General features: G+C 56.3%; 1 protein-coding gene across 3 annotated transcripts in view; it reads left to right on the plus strand.

The window, feature by feature from the left end:
* LOC138246689 (nectin-2-like) overlaps positions 1 to 13,069 on the plus strand; it is a 265,485-nt gene that overhangs the window by 112,977 nt on the left and 139,439 nt on the right. The window contains exon 6 of one of the 3 annotated variants that reach the window (XM_069201459.1): positions 2,740 to 4,776. The exons of the other annotated variants lie outside the window; for them this stretch is intronic. Coding sequence (XP_069057560.1) covers positions 2,740 to 3,191 — 452 coding nt within the window. The 3' untranslated portion in view covers positions 3,192 to 4,776. Of the gene's footprint in view, positions 1 to 2,739; positions 4,777 to 13,069 lie in introns of those variants that run through there. 3 annotated transcript variants of the gene reach the window in all.

The following is a 13,069-nucleotide window of genomic DNA, read 5'->3' on the forward strand; positions in this document are numbered from 1 at the left end:
TCCACCACAGTGGTGTATTCAGGGCACACAACACATCGGGGGAACAGGAAGTTGGGGTACACTTTTCAAACCGCATCGGCGTGTTTAAATGAGCAGAGTTGCCAAACTCCAAAGCACAGACCCTTGTAGTTTAAAGAGGGGGTGCTGGAGGGGTTGAGAGTTTCCTTTGAGGGCTTGAATGAGGAAGGTGGCACCCCAAGGCCTCTCACTGTACCACAGAAGAGGTGACAGGCAGTGCCTCAAAACCCAACAGACACATGTCCCACCCGGGCAGCCAGGAGGGCAACCCTGTCACCAGGGGTCAGAGTGGTTCTGTGTGGTGTAGGTCTTTGAGTATACACCACAGCCCTCGTGACAAGGCTTCCTTGAGTATACACCACACACCACGTGACATGGCCTTGAATATACACCACACACCTCGTGACATGGCCTCCTTGAGTATACACCACACACCACGTGACATGGCCTTGAGTATACACCACACACCTCGTGACATGGCCTCCTTGAGTATACACCACACACCTCGTGACATGGCCTCCTTGAGTATACACCACACACCTCGTGACATGGCCTCCTTGAGTATACACCACACACCTCGTGACATGGCCTCCTTGAGTATACACCACACACCTCGTGACATGGCCTCCTTGAGTATACTCCACACACCTCGTGACATGGCCTTCTTGAGTATACACCACAGCTCTCGTGACATGGCCTCCTTGAGTATACACCACAGCCCTCGTGACATGTCCTCCTAGAGTATACACCACACACCTCGTGACAAGGCCTCGTTGAATGTGCACCACACCTGTGATGGCAAGGCTTCCTAGAGTATTAACCACACCCCTCGTGACGAGGCTACCTTGAGTATACACCACACCTGTCATGACCACGCCTCCTTGAGTATTTAAGACACTACTCATGACGACGCCTCCTTGAGTGTACACCACACCTGTCATGACAAGGCCTCCTTGAGTATACACCAGACCTGTCATGACAAGGCTTCCTTGAGTATACACCACACACCTCGTGACAAGGCCTCCTTGAGTATACACCACACCTCTCATGACGAGGCTTCCTTGAGTGTGCACCCCTCCTGTCATGACGAGGCTTCCTTGAGTATACACCACACACCTTGTGACATGGCCTCCTTGAGTATACACCACACACCTTGTGACAAGGCTTCCTTGAGTATGACCCACACCTGTCATGACAAGGCTTCCTTGAGTATGAGCCACACCTGTCATGACCAGGCTTACTTGAGTATACACCACACCTGTCATGACAAGGCCTCCTTGAGTATTCACCACACATCACGTGACGAGGCTTCCTTCAATGTACACCAGACCCCACGTGACAAGGCCTCCTTGAGTATACCCCACCCTGTCATGACGAGCCTTTCTTGAGTTTACCCCAAACCTGTGATGACAAAGCTTGTTTAGTATGCACCAAACCCTTCATGACAAGACTTCCTGGACTGTACAACACCTGTCATGACAGGGCTTAGTATTCAGTGCACCTCTCGTGACAGGTACCCTTGAGTATAAACCACACCCCTTTTAGCATAGACTGCAATAATTGTGCCAAGGCTCCTTTGTGCAATAAGGGCACTCCTTGTGACAAGTGTATGCCCCACACTTATGACTGTCCCTTTAATAAACATAACACACCCGCTCGTTGCAAGGCATTCTTGAATACATACCACCAGTGGCGTAGCGTGGGGGGTCGGCCGCACCGGGCGCAACATCTTGGAAGAGACTCGAGTGCTAAAATCCACGGGTTAGGGGGCGCAAATTACTTGCCTTGCCCCGGATTAGGGGGCGCATATTACTTGCCTTGCCCCGGGTGCTGACAACCCACGCTACGCCACTGCATACCACACCCTTTTCTGACGAGACTTCCTTGGATATACATTACACCGCTTGTGATGGGTATATACACTGCACCCCTCGTGAGAAGGCATCCTTGAGCATACATCGCCCCTTGTGACAGGCCTTCTGCAACTATAAACTACACCCTCCTTGAGAAGTCTACCCCATGCCCATGACAAGACGTCCTTAAGTACACACCACACACCGCTCTTTACAAGGCGTCCTTGAGCATACATCACCCCCTGTGACAGGGCTTCTGCTACTATATACTACACCCTCCTTGAGAAGTCTACCCCATGCCCATGACAAGACGTCCTTAAGTACACACCACACACCGCTCTTTACAAGGCATCCTTGTGTAAACACCACATGACTTATGACAACGCCTCCTTACCACACCCCTTGCAACAAGACTTCCCTGAGCTTACACCGTACGAGAACATACACTTGTGAAGGGACTTCCTTGACCGTGCAACCCTCCTTGTAAGAGGCTTCGTTGAGCATACACCACGCGTCTCTTGCCATGGTGGCCCTGTTTAGATATGGTTAGGAACACACACAGATTCTCACACACATTCACCTCAGCGCACACCAGCACACAATGGCAAGCTGTGTTTGAGGCGGTAGGCGATGTACTGTTAAATGCTCTTACCGTACTCTCCTGGTTAGCCAATATCTTCGACTGCACATGGTCCCCAATGCTCCCCTCCACCTACAGCAGTGGTGGACATGCAGCCAGGGCTTTGTGGGGTGGCTCCTGCATCTCCACCTCAACGCGTACTCTTTGACTTGTGCATGGATTGCCTGTGAATTTGCTCTTAAAGTGACTCTGGAAGCATCTACCAACACCTGTGTTTCTTTTATCCAGAGCGAGCCCTGGCCCAGGAGGCGGACCGCACCGGAGCCATCATCGGTGGCATTATCGGCGCACTCCTGCTCCTCGCACTTGTCGGCGTCATCCTCTTCTTCGTCTTCTTCAGAAGCCGGAAGACCAAAGACAAGGGATCCTATACGCCCAAGACTCGCGTCTTTGGCAATGGGGCCCCTTCCCAGGAGTTTGCCTACCGTGAGGACTCTGAGCTGGACAAGCCCCTGCAGGGAGCCCCACGACCCACAGAGGAGATGCCGCGCACTCATGCTGACGACGAGGATGACGAGAAGCAGAATTTCTACCTCTTGGAAGAAGATGAAGAGCGCTTCAACGAGGTGGGACCCATGCTGCAGCTGAGACCCCACATCCCTCATGACGCCTACTTGGATGATGACATGGAGTCGCAGAACGATGGTTCAATGATCTCCAAGACTGCAGTGTACGTCTAGGTACGCGACCTCCGCCCCTTGAGGGGAGTGTGCACCTGCAATGCCTTCTAATACCTGTGGGTGCAACACCGATGGACGGCTTGCGAACTGGGGGCGCTTTTGGAACTTGCTCAATTTGCCATGGTTGGAGGGTGCCATGACTCTCCGCTTCTAGGGGCTTGAAGACTTGAATATAGTGATATTCTTGGCACATCTTGTTGACAACTTGGGGGTTGAATATTGTAAAAGTACCCTGCCATGCAGGAGCTTCTATCCATCATCCATTAGAGTCGAGGCGGAACTCCTTGCTTCACCCAGTGGACTCTTGCCATTCTCTACGCATTGGTTTTTGATTCAAATTACTCTGAAAGCAGCTGGCAGGGGAGGCCACATTGTCTTTGGGTGTCCGTGATCTGGCAGGAGTAGGTATAAGGTTCCTGAATGGGAGCAAGGAATGTGGCAGTGGTGGGCACATGGCAGGAACCGTGAGTGACGAAAGCAGTGGTACTAGTAGGGATGGCCACTATGCCTGTGGGTGAATGAAAGCTAAAGATCTTGCAGGACCTGGCGGGCAGGCAGAGGGCCACTGTGGCTTATTCAAGGCTGGGTGCAGTGGGGTCCGTGGGTGGCTGGGAGCGGGGATCTTGCAGGAGCTGGCATGGGTGGGCAGAGGTGCCTCATACAATACTGGGTGCAGTGGATCGTTGGGTGCCTGGGTGCAGGGATCTTGCAGGAGCTGGCATGGGTGGGCAGAGGTGCCTCATACAAGACGGGGTGCAGTGGGGTACGTGGGTGGCTGGGAGCGGGGATCTTGCAGGAGCTGGCATGGGTGGGCAGAGGTGCCTCATACAATACTGGGTGCAGTGGATCCTTGGGTGCCTGGGTGCAGGGATCTTGCAGGAGCTGGCATGGGTGGGCAGAGGTGCCTCATACAAGACTGGGTGCAGTGGGGTACGTGGGTGGCTGGGAGCGGGGATCTTGCAGGAGCTGGCATGGGTGGGCAGAGGTGCCTCATACAAGAATGGGTGCAGTGATATCTGTGGGTACCTGAAAGCGGGGAATCTTGCAAGAAACTGACATGGGGGTTAGAAGGCAGGACCCCCTTGTAGCTCAGAACACAAATTGTCCAGTCCTTGCACTGTGGGTCTTGTCCATTGTACCCCAGAGCATTGTCTGTTTCTGGTGAGACCCTGCACCTAGGGGGATCGGTGGGCGCCAGTGGCTTTGTACCCAGTGCCAAGTTGGCTAGCCAACGCCGGCTTCATGCCCGCTCACCCCTGCGCGCCTGCAGACGAGGCAGGGGGTGTTTACACAGGCTGACCTCTTGTATCGACTACTTGTTGGTGAACAGTACTTTTATTATCCGCAATGAAGGATATCTTTTTTAAGATGTTTATTTGTAAGTAAATTATTAGTGTAGAAATAAGTGTTTTGAAATGTTTTTGTAAATGGCTACTTTTGTTCTAGACGGGGTGGGGGTCTGTGGTTGGGTTTTGGGGTGCATTGCAACTCCTCTTCTGTTTACCCCCACTCTTGTAATCAACAGTTTAAGATGTTTTCCACATGTGCTCTGTTTTTGATCAGTAAAACCTATTTTTTCTTGAAATTGGTATTGGAATCTTGATGATGCCACCCCCTGCCTTGCGTGCCCTCTGCCTCGCATGCCCTCTGCCTTGGTTGAGCAGGAAGTCCACCCTCTTCCATTTGAGAATGTTCCATTTTGTGCCTGTTACTAAATCTGTAGTTTCTTTGTTGTGCAAAGACTGCCCTCCCACCACTCTGTCAGATGGGGAGCAGTGGAGAGTGGCTGGGGCATTGCAGGGTGGATAAAGGCCAGTGGGGAGTGACTGGGACAGTGTAGCGTGGTTAAAGGCCATTCGAGAGTAGCTTGGGGATCTGCAAGTGAATAAAGGCCAGTGGAGAGTGGCTTTTCCAGTGCATGGTGGATAAAGGCTCATGGAGAGTGGCTGGGGCAGTGTGGGTAGATAAAGGTCCATGGAGAGTGGCTGGGGCAGTGCGGGTGGCTGAAGGCAAGTGGAGAGTGGCTGGGTCAGGGTAGGGTGGATAAAGGCCATTGGAGAGTGGCTGGGGCAGTGCAGGGATAATAAAGCCAGTGGAGGGTGGCTGGGTCAGGGTAGGGTGGATAAAGGCCAGTGGGGAGTGGCTGGGGCAGTGCAGGGATAATAAAGCCAGTGGAGGGTGGCTGGGTCAGGGTAGGGTGGATAAAGGCCAGTGGGGAGTGGCTGGGGTAGTGCAAGGAAGATAAAGGTCCGTGGAGAGTGGCTGGGTCAGGGTAGGGTGGCTAAAGGCCAGTGGAGAGTGGCTGGGTTAGGGTAGATAAAGACCAGTGGAGAGTGGCTGGGGCAGTGCGGGTAGATAAAGGTCCATGGAGTGTGGCTGGGGCAGTGCAGGGATGATAACGCCAGTGGAGGGTGGCTGGGTCAGGGTAGGGTGGATAAAGCCAGTGGAGAGTGGCTGCGTCAGGGTAGTGTGGATAAAGGCCAGTGGAGGGTGGCTGGGTCAGGGTAGGGTGGATGAAGGCCAGTGAAGGGTGGCTGGGTCAGGGTAGGGTGGATAAAGGCCAGTGGAAGGTGGCTGGGTCAGGGTAGGGTGGATGAAGGCCTGTGGAGAGTGGCTGGGTCAGGGTAGGGTGGATGAAGGCCTGTGGAGAGTGGCTGGGTCAGGGTAGGGTGGATAAAGGCCAGTGGAGAGTGGCTAGGGCAGTGCGGGAAGATAAAGGTGCATGGAGAGTGGCTGGGGCAGTGCAGGAAGATAAAGCCAGTGGAGGGTGGCTGGGTCAGGGTAGGGTGAATGAAGGCCTATGGAGAGTGGCTGGGGCAGTGCAGGGATGATAACGCCAGTGGAGGGTGGCTGGGTCAGGGTAGGGTGTATAAAGCCAGTGGAGAGTGGCTGGGTCAGGGTAGGGTGGATGAAGGCCAGTGGAGGGTGGCTGGGTCAGGGTAGGGTGGATGAAGGCCAGTGGAGGGTGGCTGGGTCAGGGTAGGGTGGATAAAGGCCAGTGGAGCGTGGCTGGGTCAGGGTATGGTGGATAAAGGCCAGTGGGGAGTGGCTGGGGCAGTGCAAGGAAGATAAAGGTCCATGGAGAGTGGCTGGGGCAGGGTAGGGTGGATAAAGGCCAGTGGAGAGTGGCTGGGTAAGGGTAGGGTGGATAAAGACCAGTGGAGAGTGGCTGGTGCAGTGCGGGAAGATAAAGCCAGTGGAGGGTGGCTGGGTCAGGGTAGGGTGGATAAAGCCAGTGGAGGGTGGCTGGGTCAGGGTAGGGTGGATGAAGGCCAGTGGAGGGTGGCTGGGTCAGGGTAGGGTGGATAAAGGCCAGTGGAGGGTGGCTGGGTCAGGGTAGGGTGGATGAAGGCCTGTGGAGAGTGGCTGGGTCACGGTAGGGTGGATGAAGGCCAGTGGAGAGTGGCTGGGTCACGGGAGGGTGGATAAAGGCCAGTGGAGAGTGGCTGGGTCAGGGTAGTGTGGATAAAGGCCAGTGGAGAGTGGCTGGGTCAGGGTAGGGTGGATGAAGGCCAGTGGGGGGGTGGCTGGGTCAGGGTAGGGTGGATAAAGGCCAGTAGAGGGTGGCTGGGTCAGGGTAGGGTGGATAAAGGCCAATGGAGAGTGGTTGAGTCAGGGTAGGGTGGCTGGGTCAGGGTAGGGTGGATAAAGGCCAGTGGAGAGTGGCTGGGTCAGGGTAGGGTGGATAAAGGCCAGTGGAGAGTGGCTGGGAAACAGTAGGGTGGATAAAGGCCAGTGGAGGGTGGCTGGGTCAGGGTAGGGTGGATGAAGGCCAGTGGAGAGTGGCTGGGAAACGGTAGGGTGGATAAAGGCCAGTGGAGGGTGGCTGGGTCAGGGTAGGGTGGATGAAGGCCTGTGGAGAGTGGCTGGGTCAGGGTAGGGTGGATAAAGGCCAGTGGAGAGTGGCTGGGAAACGGTAGGGTGGATAAAGGCCAGTGGAGGGTGGCTGGGTCAGGGTAGGGTGGATGAAGGCCTGTGGAGAGTGGCTGGGTCAGGGTAGGGTGGATAAAGGCCAGTGGAGAGTGGCTTGGTCAGGGTAGGGTGGATAAACGCCAGTGGAGGGTGGCTGGGTCAGGGTAGGGTGGATAAAGGCCAGTGAAGAGTGGCTTAGGGGACTGCCCTGATGTAAATTTGTAGAGGGGCCTGTACTGTTTCTTTTGCTGGGGACCTTTTTAGGACTGTGTGTTGCTTGTGTGCTGCTCTTGGTTGGGTGGGTTAGTAAGGAACGGTCTCTTGAGGCAGGTGAGTGACTTTCTTTTCCAAGGACCATCTACTGGGAACCTTAACAGTCTGTTGTTGAAAGAAATATTTTGGACAGTATCATTACGTGTAGTTGCTTTTTGGTCAGACCATTGCTTATCATTGGTTGACTTTTTTGTCGCTCATGTGGTTGCCTATTCAATGGCTTTTCTTCCATCACCTGGAGTATGCCCTCTTTACCAGCTTGGGTTTTCGTATTCCTTGTATCCTTCCACTTACGTTTACGGAACTACTTCTTTTCCTTTGTTGTTAGCACTATCCGTGTGTGTTTTCTTGCGAGAGAGAGAGAGAGAGAGATGCTGCTCCCTTTTGTTACATCCGTCACTTCCTGTAGCCCGTGCACTCTTGTTACATCTGTCACTTCCTGTAGCCGTGCTCTCTTGTCACATCCGTCACTTTCTGTAGCCCTTGCTCTCTTGTTGGATCCTTCACTTCCTGTAGCCCTTATTCTCTTGTTAGATCCTTCACTTCCTGTAGCCCTTATTCTCTTGTTAGATCCTTCACTTCCTGTAGCACGTGTTCTCTTGTTAGATCCTTCACTTCCTGGAGCCTGTGTACTCTTGTTACATCTGTCACTTCCTGTAGCCCGTGCTCTCTTGTTAGATCCTTCACTTCCTGGAGCCTGTGTACTCTTGTTACATTGGTCACTTCCTGTAGCCCTTGCTCTCTTGTTACATTGGTCACTTCCTGTAGCCCTTGCTCTCTTGTTACATTGGTCACTTCCTGTAGCCCTTGCTCTCTTGTTACATTCGTCACTTCCTGTAGCCTGTGCACTCTTGTTACATCCGTCACTTCCTGTAGCCCGTGCTCTCTTGTTCTGTTACATCTGTTCTAGGAAAGTCCCTCTTTCTGGCATGGTCATCCCCACTTTTTGTCTATCAGTATGTTTAGTTTGTTTAACTCGGATTCTGCTAACCAGGACCCCAGTGTATTGTGCTCTCTCCTCTAAATTTGGTTGGTTTGGTACCCTTTACACCCCACAATTGGCATACTGGTGCCCCATACAAGACCCTGGTATATGGTACTTGGGTCCCCAGGCCATTGGTACACCAGAGGTCCCCCATGGGCTGCAGCGTGTGTTATGCGACCTGTGGCAGCCCATGCAAACTGTGTCTGCAGGCCGCCATTGCAGCCTGCGTGAAAAGGTGCATGCACCCATGCCTTCCACTAATGAAATCAATCGATTTTTAAAATGCAAGCCCACGAACTAATGAAAGTGACGGGCGTGATTAGAACCCATAGAGGGATTACAACATGGTCCAGAGCGCTTGCGCGCGCTCGACCCTCAAAATGAAATGTGTGAAAGCAAAACAGAAAGGAGCGGCCTGGGGGGGAACCTCTGCTTCAAGAGCATTCTAGGGGGATCTGGGTCACTGAGAAGAAACAAACGCCCCTGACTAGTGGAGAACCAGAAGAGGTGGGGACCCGCAAACTCTGAAAGACTGGTCGAAGCAATACTAGGGGGGTCCTCTAAAGACCCCTGAGTGCATGGAATCATGCTACCAATACTGGCATTAGCATTGGGTGATTCCGACATGTCTGATACAAAACATGCCCAGGTTCAGAGTTATTTTGTAGCTGAACCACAGGTGTGACCTGTGGCCAGTACACAGGTGGAACGGCTTCCCGCACTTACAAAGTCCAGTGCACTGGCACTGAAGTTCACAGGTGCACCTCTGCTTATGCTGGGGTGCCCTCACACACAGGGACCTGCACCCTGTCCTCTGGGCTAGGAGGGCCTAACATGGAGGTGACTTGCAGTGACCTGGTGCAGTGACGTGTAGTGGAAGGGTGCGTCATACCTTTTCCGGTGGTTAACCCTCCTTGAGAGCAGCGACCAGCCCCTGAAAACATACGAGGCTCCGTGTTTTCAGCTGGTTTCTGGACTACTTTATCTTTCATTTCCTGTGCAGTGGGATCTCGCTGGGCAGCAGTCGAGCGCTCTGCATGACATCGACCCTGTTACATGGATATTTGCACTTTTGCTGATCTATTTCACTGCAAGCAAACTTCTGTTTCCTTTTCTGGTGTCTCCACGCTCAGGCGACCATCGGCTCGCATATGTGAAACTTTTTTACTTTCCATGATCAGTTTGTGGCAAGAAATGTCCGGTTAGGAGTTTACAACGCTTGTAGGTTTAACGCGAGACCCGTTGCGTTGCAAATGCTTGTTTGTAGTTCAGTGCTCCAGGGTGGGCGTCCACCTCGGTGTCCGGGCCCTGGGCATGAGATGCGTGTGCACCTGCTGTAGCTGTGATTGACACACTGACATGAAAGCCAGACCTCTTGGCTTTGCCAATGCTTGTCTGTCCCTCCACTCCCTTTCCTGCTCAGACCTTTGCGCGTTTGCTGCGCTTGGAAGTGGAGTGGACACGTGTGTGCCAAGGTCGGGGGGGGGGGGGGGGGGGCCTTTAACTCCGGATCCTTCCGGGGACGTGAAATGCAACAAGCGCTTCCTCTGTAATGAGAAAAGCAACTTTGTTGAAACGTTGATTTCCTTCGGTGCTCAGAAGATCCTGTGTCCGGCCTCGACCTGAGACCCTGGGGTGACCCTCTGTCCTGGGGGGCTTCATCCCGCCGCGTGCATAGGGAGGGGGCCTGGTGATCTCATCTGCCCCAACCCAGCGGCCAAAGGGAACTTAGGGGTCCTGCCATAGTGCTGCCCCCCCACAGTGCTGAGCACCCCCATCCCCCCCCCCCCCCGGGGACTCAGTCATGGTCCCGCCGCAGTGCACAGTGCTGAGGGGGCCCCCTAGAGCCCCCCCACATAGGGTGACCAGAATTTAAAAGCCAAAAACAGACGGTTTTACTTCACCGAGCGCAGAATGATAGCGCCCATCAGCGCAGACTTACACAAGAGGCGCTAAGAACATCAATCAAATGCTCCTTTTAAGCCAGTAATAAGCCGGTTAATTAAGCTGCTTCCGTATAACAACGGCCACTCTCTGCTTTGGAAAACAAAGTCCCCTCCCACCGTTTTCGACCCTCTCTAAAATCCACCAGGACAGCAGGTGAAATCCGGGACTGCCCCAGCAAATCCGGGACGCCTGGTCACCCCGTACCGCGGGGACCCTTGTTACTCCACTGCCCCAACCCACAGTACAAGGTTCCAGGAGAGACTCGAGCAATCACCAGTCTGCACCATCCAGGTGTTTGTGAAACAACTTCATACGCCTCCAGTGACGTCACGAGTCCTATCCTATATGTGGCTATTAAATTCCGGGCGGTTCTCTGCTCCCTACGGTCCGGCAGTTCTCAGTTTCACAGAATCTGGGCAGTTCTCTGCTCCCTGTATGATCTTGAGTGGCCTAGACCCCGGCCACCTTGTGCCTGTCCTAGACCCCGGCCACCCTAGACCCAGCTGCCCTGTGCCTGTCCTAGACCCCGGCCACCTTGTGCCTGTCCTAGACCCCGGCCACCCTAGACCCAGCTGCCCTGTGCCTGTCCTAGACCCCGGCCACCCTAGACCCAGCCGCCCTGTGCCTGTCCTAGACCCCTGCCACCCTAGACCCAGCTGCCCTGTGCCTGTCCTAGACCCCTGCCACCCTAGACCCAGCTGCCCTGTGCCTGTCCTAGACCCCGGCCGCCCTACACCCAGCTGCCCTGTGCCTGTCCTAGACCCCGGCCACCCTAGACCCAGCTGCCCTGTGCCTGTCCAAGACCCCGGCCACCCTAGACCCAGCTGCCCTGTGCCTGTCCTAGACCCCGGCCACCCTAGACCCAGCTGCCCTGTGCCTGTCCTAGACCCCGGCCACCCTAGACCCAGCTGCCCTGTGCCTGGCCAAGACCCCGGCCACCCTAGACCCAGCTGCCCTGTGCCTGTCCTAGACCCCGGCCACCCTAGACCCAGCCGCCCTGTGCCTGTCCTAGACCCCGGCCACCCTAGACCCAGCCGCCCTGTGCCTGTCCTAGACCCCTGCCACCCTAGACCCAGCTGCCCTGTGCCTGTCCTAGACCCCGGCCACCCTAGACCCAGCTGCCCTGTGCCTGTCCTAGACCCCCGCCACCCTAGACCCAGCTGCCCTGTGCCTGTCCTAGACCCCGGCCACCCTAGACCGAGCCGCCCTGTGCCTGTCCTAGACCCCGGCCACCCTAGATCCAGCCGCCCTGTGCCTGTCTTAGACCCCGGCCACCCTAGACCGAGCCGCCCTGTGCCTGTCCTAGACCCCGGCCACCCTAGACCCAGCTGTCCTTGGACTGTCCTAGACCCCGGCCACCCTACACCCAGCTGCCCTGTGCCTGTCCTAGACCCCGGCCACCCTAGACCCAGCCGCCCTGTGCCTGTCCTAGACCCCAGCCACCCTAGACCCAGCTGCCCTGTGCCTGTCCTAGACCCCAGCCACCCTAGACCCAGCTGTCCTTGGACTGTCCTAGACCCCGGCCACCTTGTGCCTGTCCTAGACCCCGGCCACCCTAGACCCAGCCGCCCTGTGCCTGTCCTAGACCCCAGCCACCCTAGACCCAGCTGTCCTTGGACTGTCCTAGACCCCGGCCACCTTGTGCCTGTCCTAGACCCCAGCCACCCTAGACCCAGCTGCCCTGTGCCTGGCCAAGACCCCGGCCACCCTAGACCCAGCTGCCCTGTGCCTGTCCTAGACCCTGGCCACCTTGTGCCTGTCCTAGACCCAGCCCACCCTGTGCCTGTCCTAGACCCCGGCCACCCTAGACCCAGCTGCCCTGTGCCTGTCCTAGACCCCGGCCACCCTAGACCCAGCTGCCCTGTGCCTGTCCTAGACCCCAGCCACCCTAGACCCAGCTGTCCTTGGACTGTCCTAGACCCCGGCCACCTTGTGCCTGTCCTAGACCCCAGCCACCCTAGACCCAGCTGCCCTGTGCCTGGCCAAGACCCCGGCCACCCTAGACCCAGCTGCCCTGTGCCTGTCCTAGACCCTGGCCACCTTGTGCCTGTCCTAGACCCAGCCCACCCTGTGCCTGTCCTAGACCCAGCCCACCCTGTGCCTGTCCTAGACCCAGCCCACCCTGTGCCTGTCCTAGACCCAGCCCACCCTGTGCCTGTCCTAGACCCAGCCCACCCTGTGCCTGTCCTAGACCCCGGCCACCCTAGACCCAGCTGCCCTGTGCCTGTCCTAGACCCAGCCCACCCTGTGCCTGTCCTAGACCCAGCCCACCCTGTGCCTGTCCTAGACCCCGGCCACCCTAGACCCAGCTGCCCTGTGCCTGTCCTAGACCCAGCCCACCCTGTGCCTGTCCTAGACCCAGCCCACCCTGTGCCTGTCCTAGACCCAGCCCACCCTGTGCCTGTCCTAGACCCCGGCCACCCTAGACCCAGCCGCCCTGTGCCTGTCCTAGACCCCGGCCACCCTAGACCCAGCCGCCCTGTGCCTGTCCTAGACCCCGGCCACCCTAGACCCAGCCGCCCTGTGCCTGTCCTAGACCCCGGCCACCCTAGACCCAGCTGCCCTGTGCCTGTCCTAGACCCCGGCCACCCTAGACCCAGCCGCCCTGTGCCTGTCCTAGACCCCGGCCACCCTAGACCCAGCTGCCCTGTGCCTGGCCAAGACCCCGGCCACCCTAGACCCAGCCGCCCTGTGCCTGTCCTAGACCCCGGCCACCCTAGACCCAGCTGTTCTCTGACTGTCCTAGACCCCTGCCACCCTA

The sequence above is a fragment of the Pleurodeles waltl genome, chromosome 7 (assembly GCF_031143425.1).
Source record: "Pleurodeles waltl isolate 20211129_DDA chromosome 7, aPleWal1.hap1.20221129, whole genome shotgun sequence".
Classification (NCBI taxonomy): domain Eukaryota; kingdom Metazoa; phylum Chordata; class Amphibia; order Caudata; family Salamandridae; genus Pleurodeles; species Pleurodeles waltl.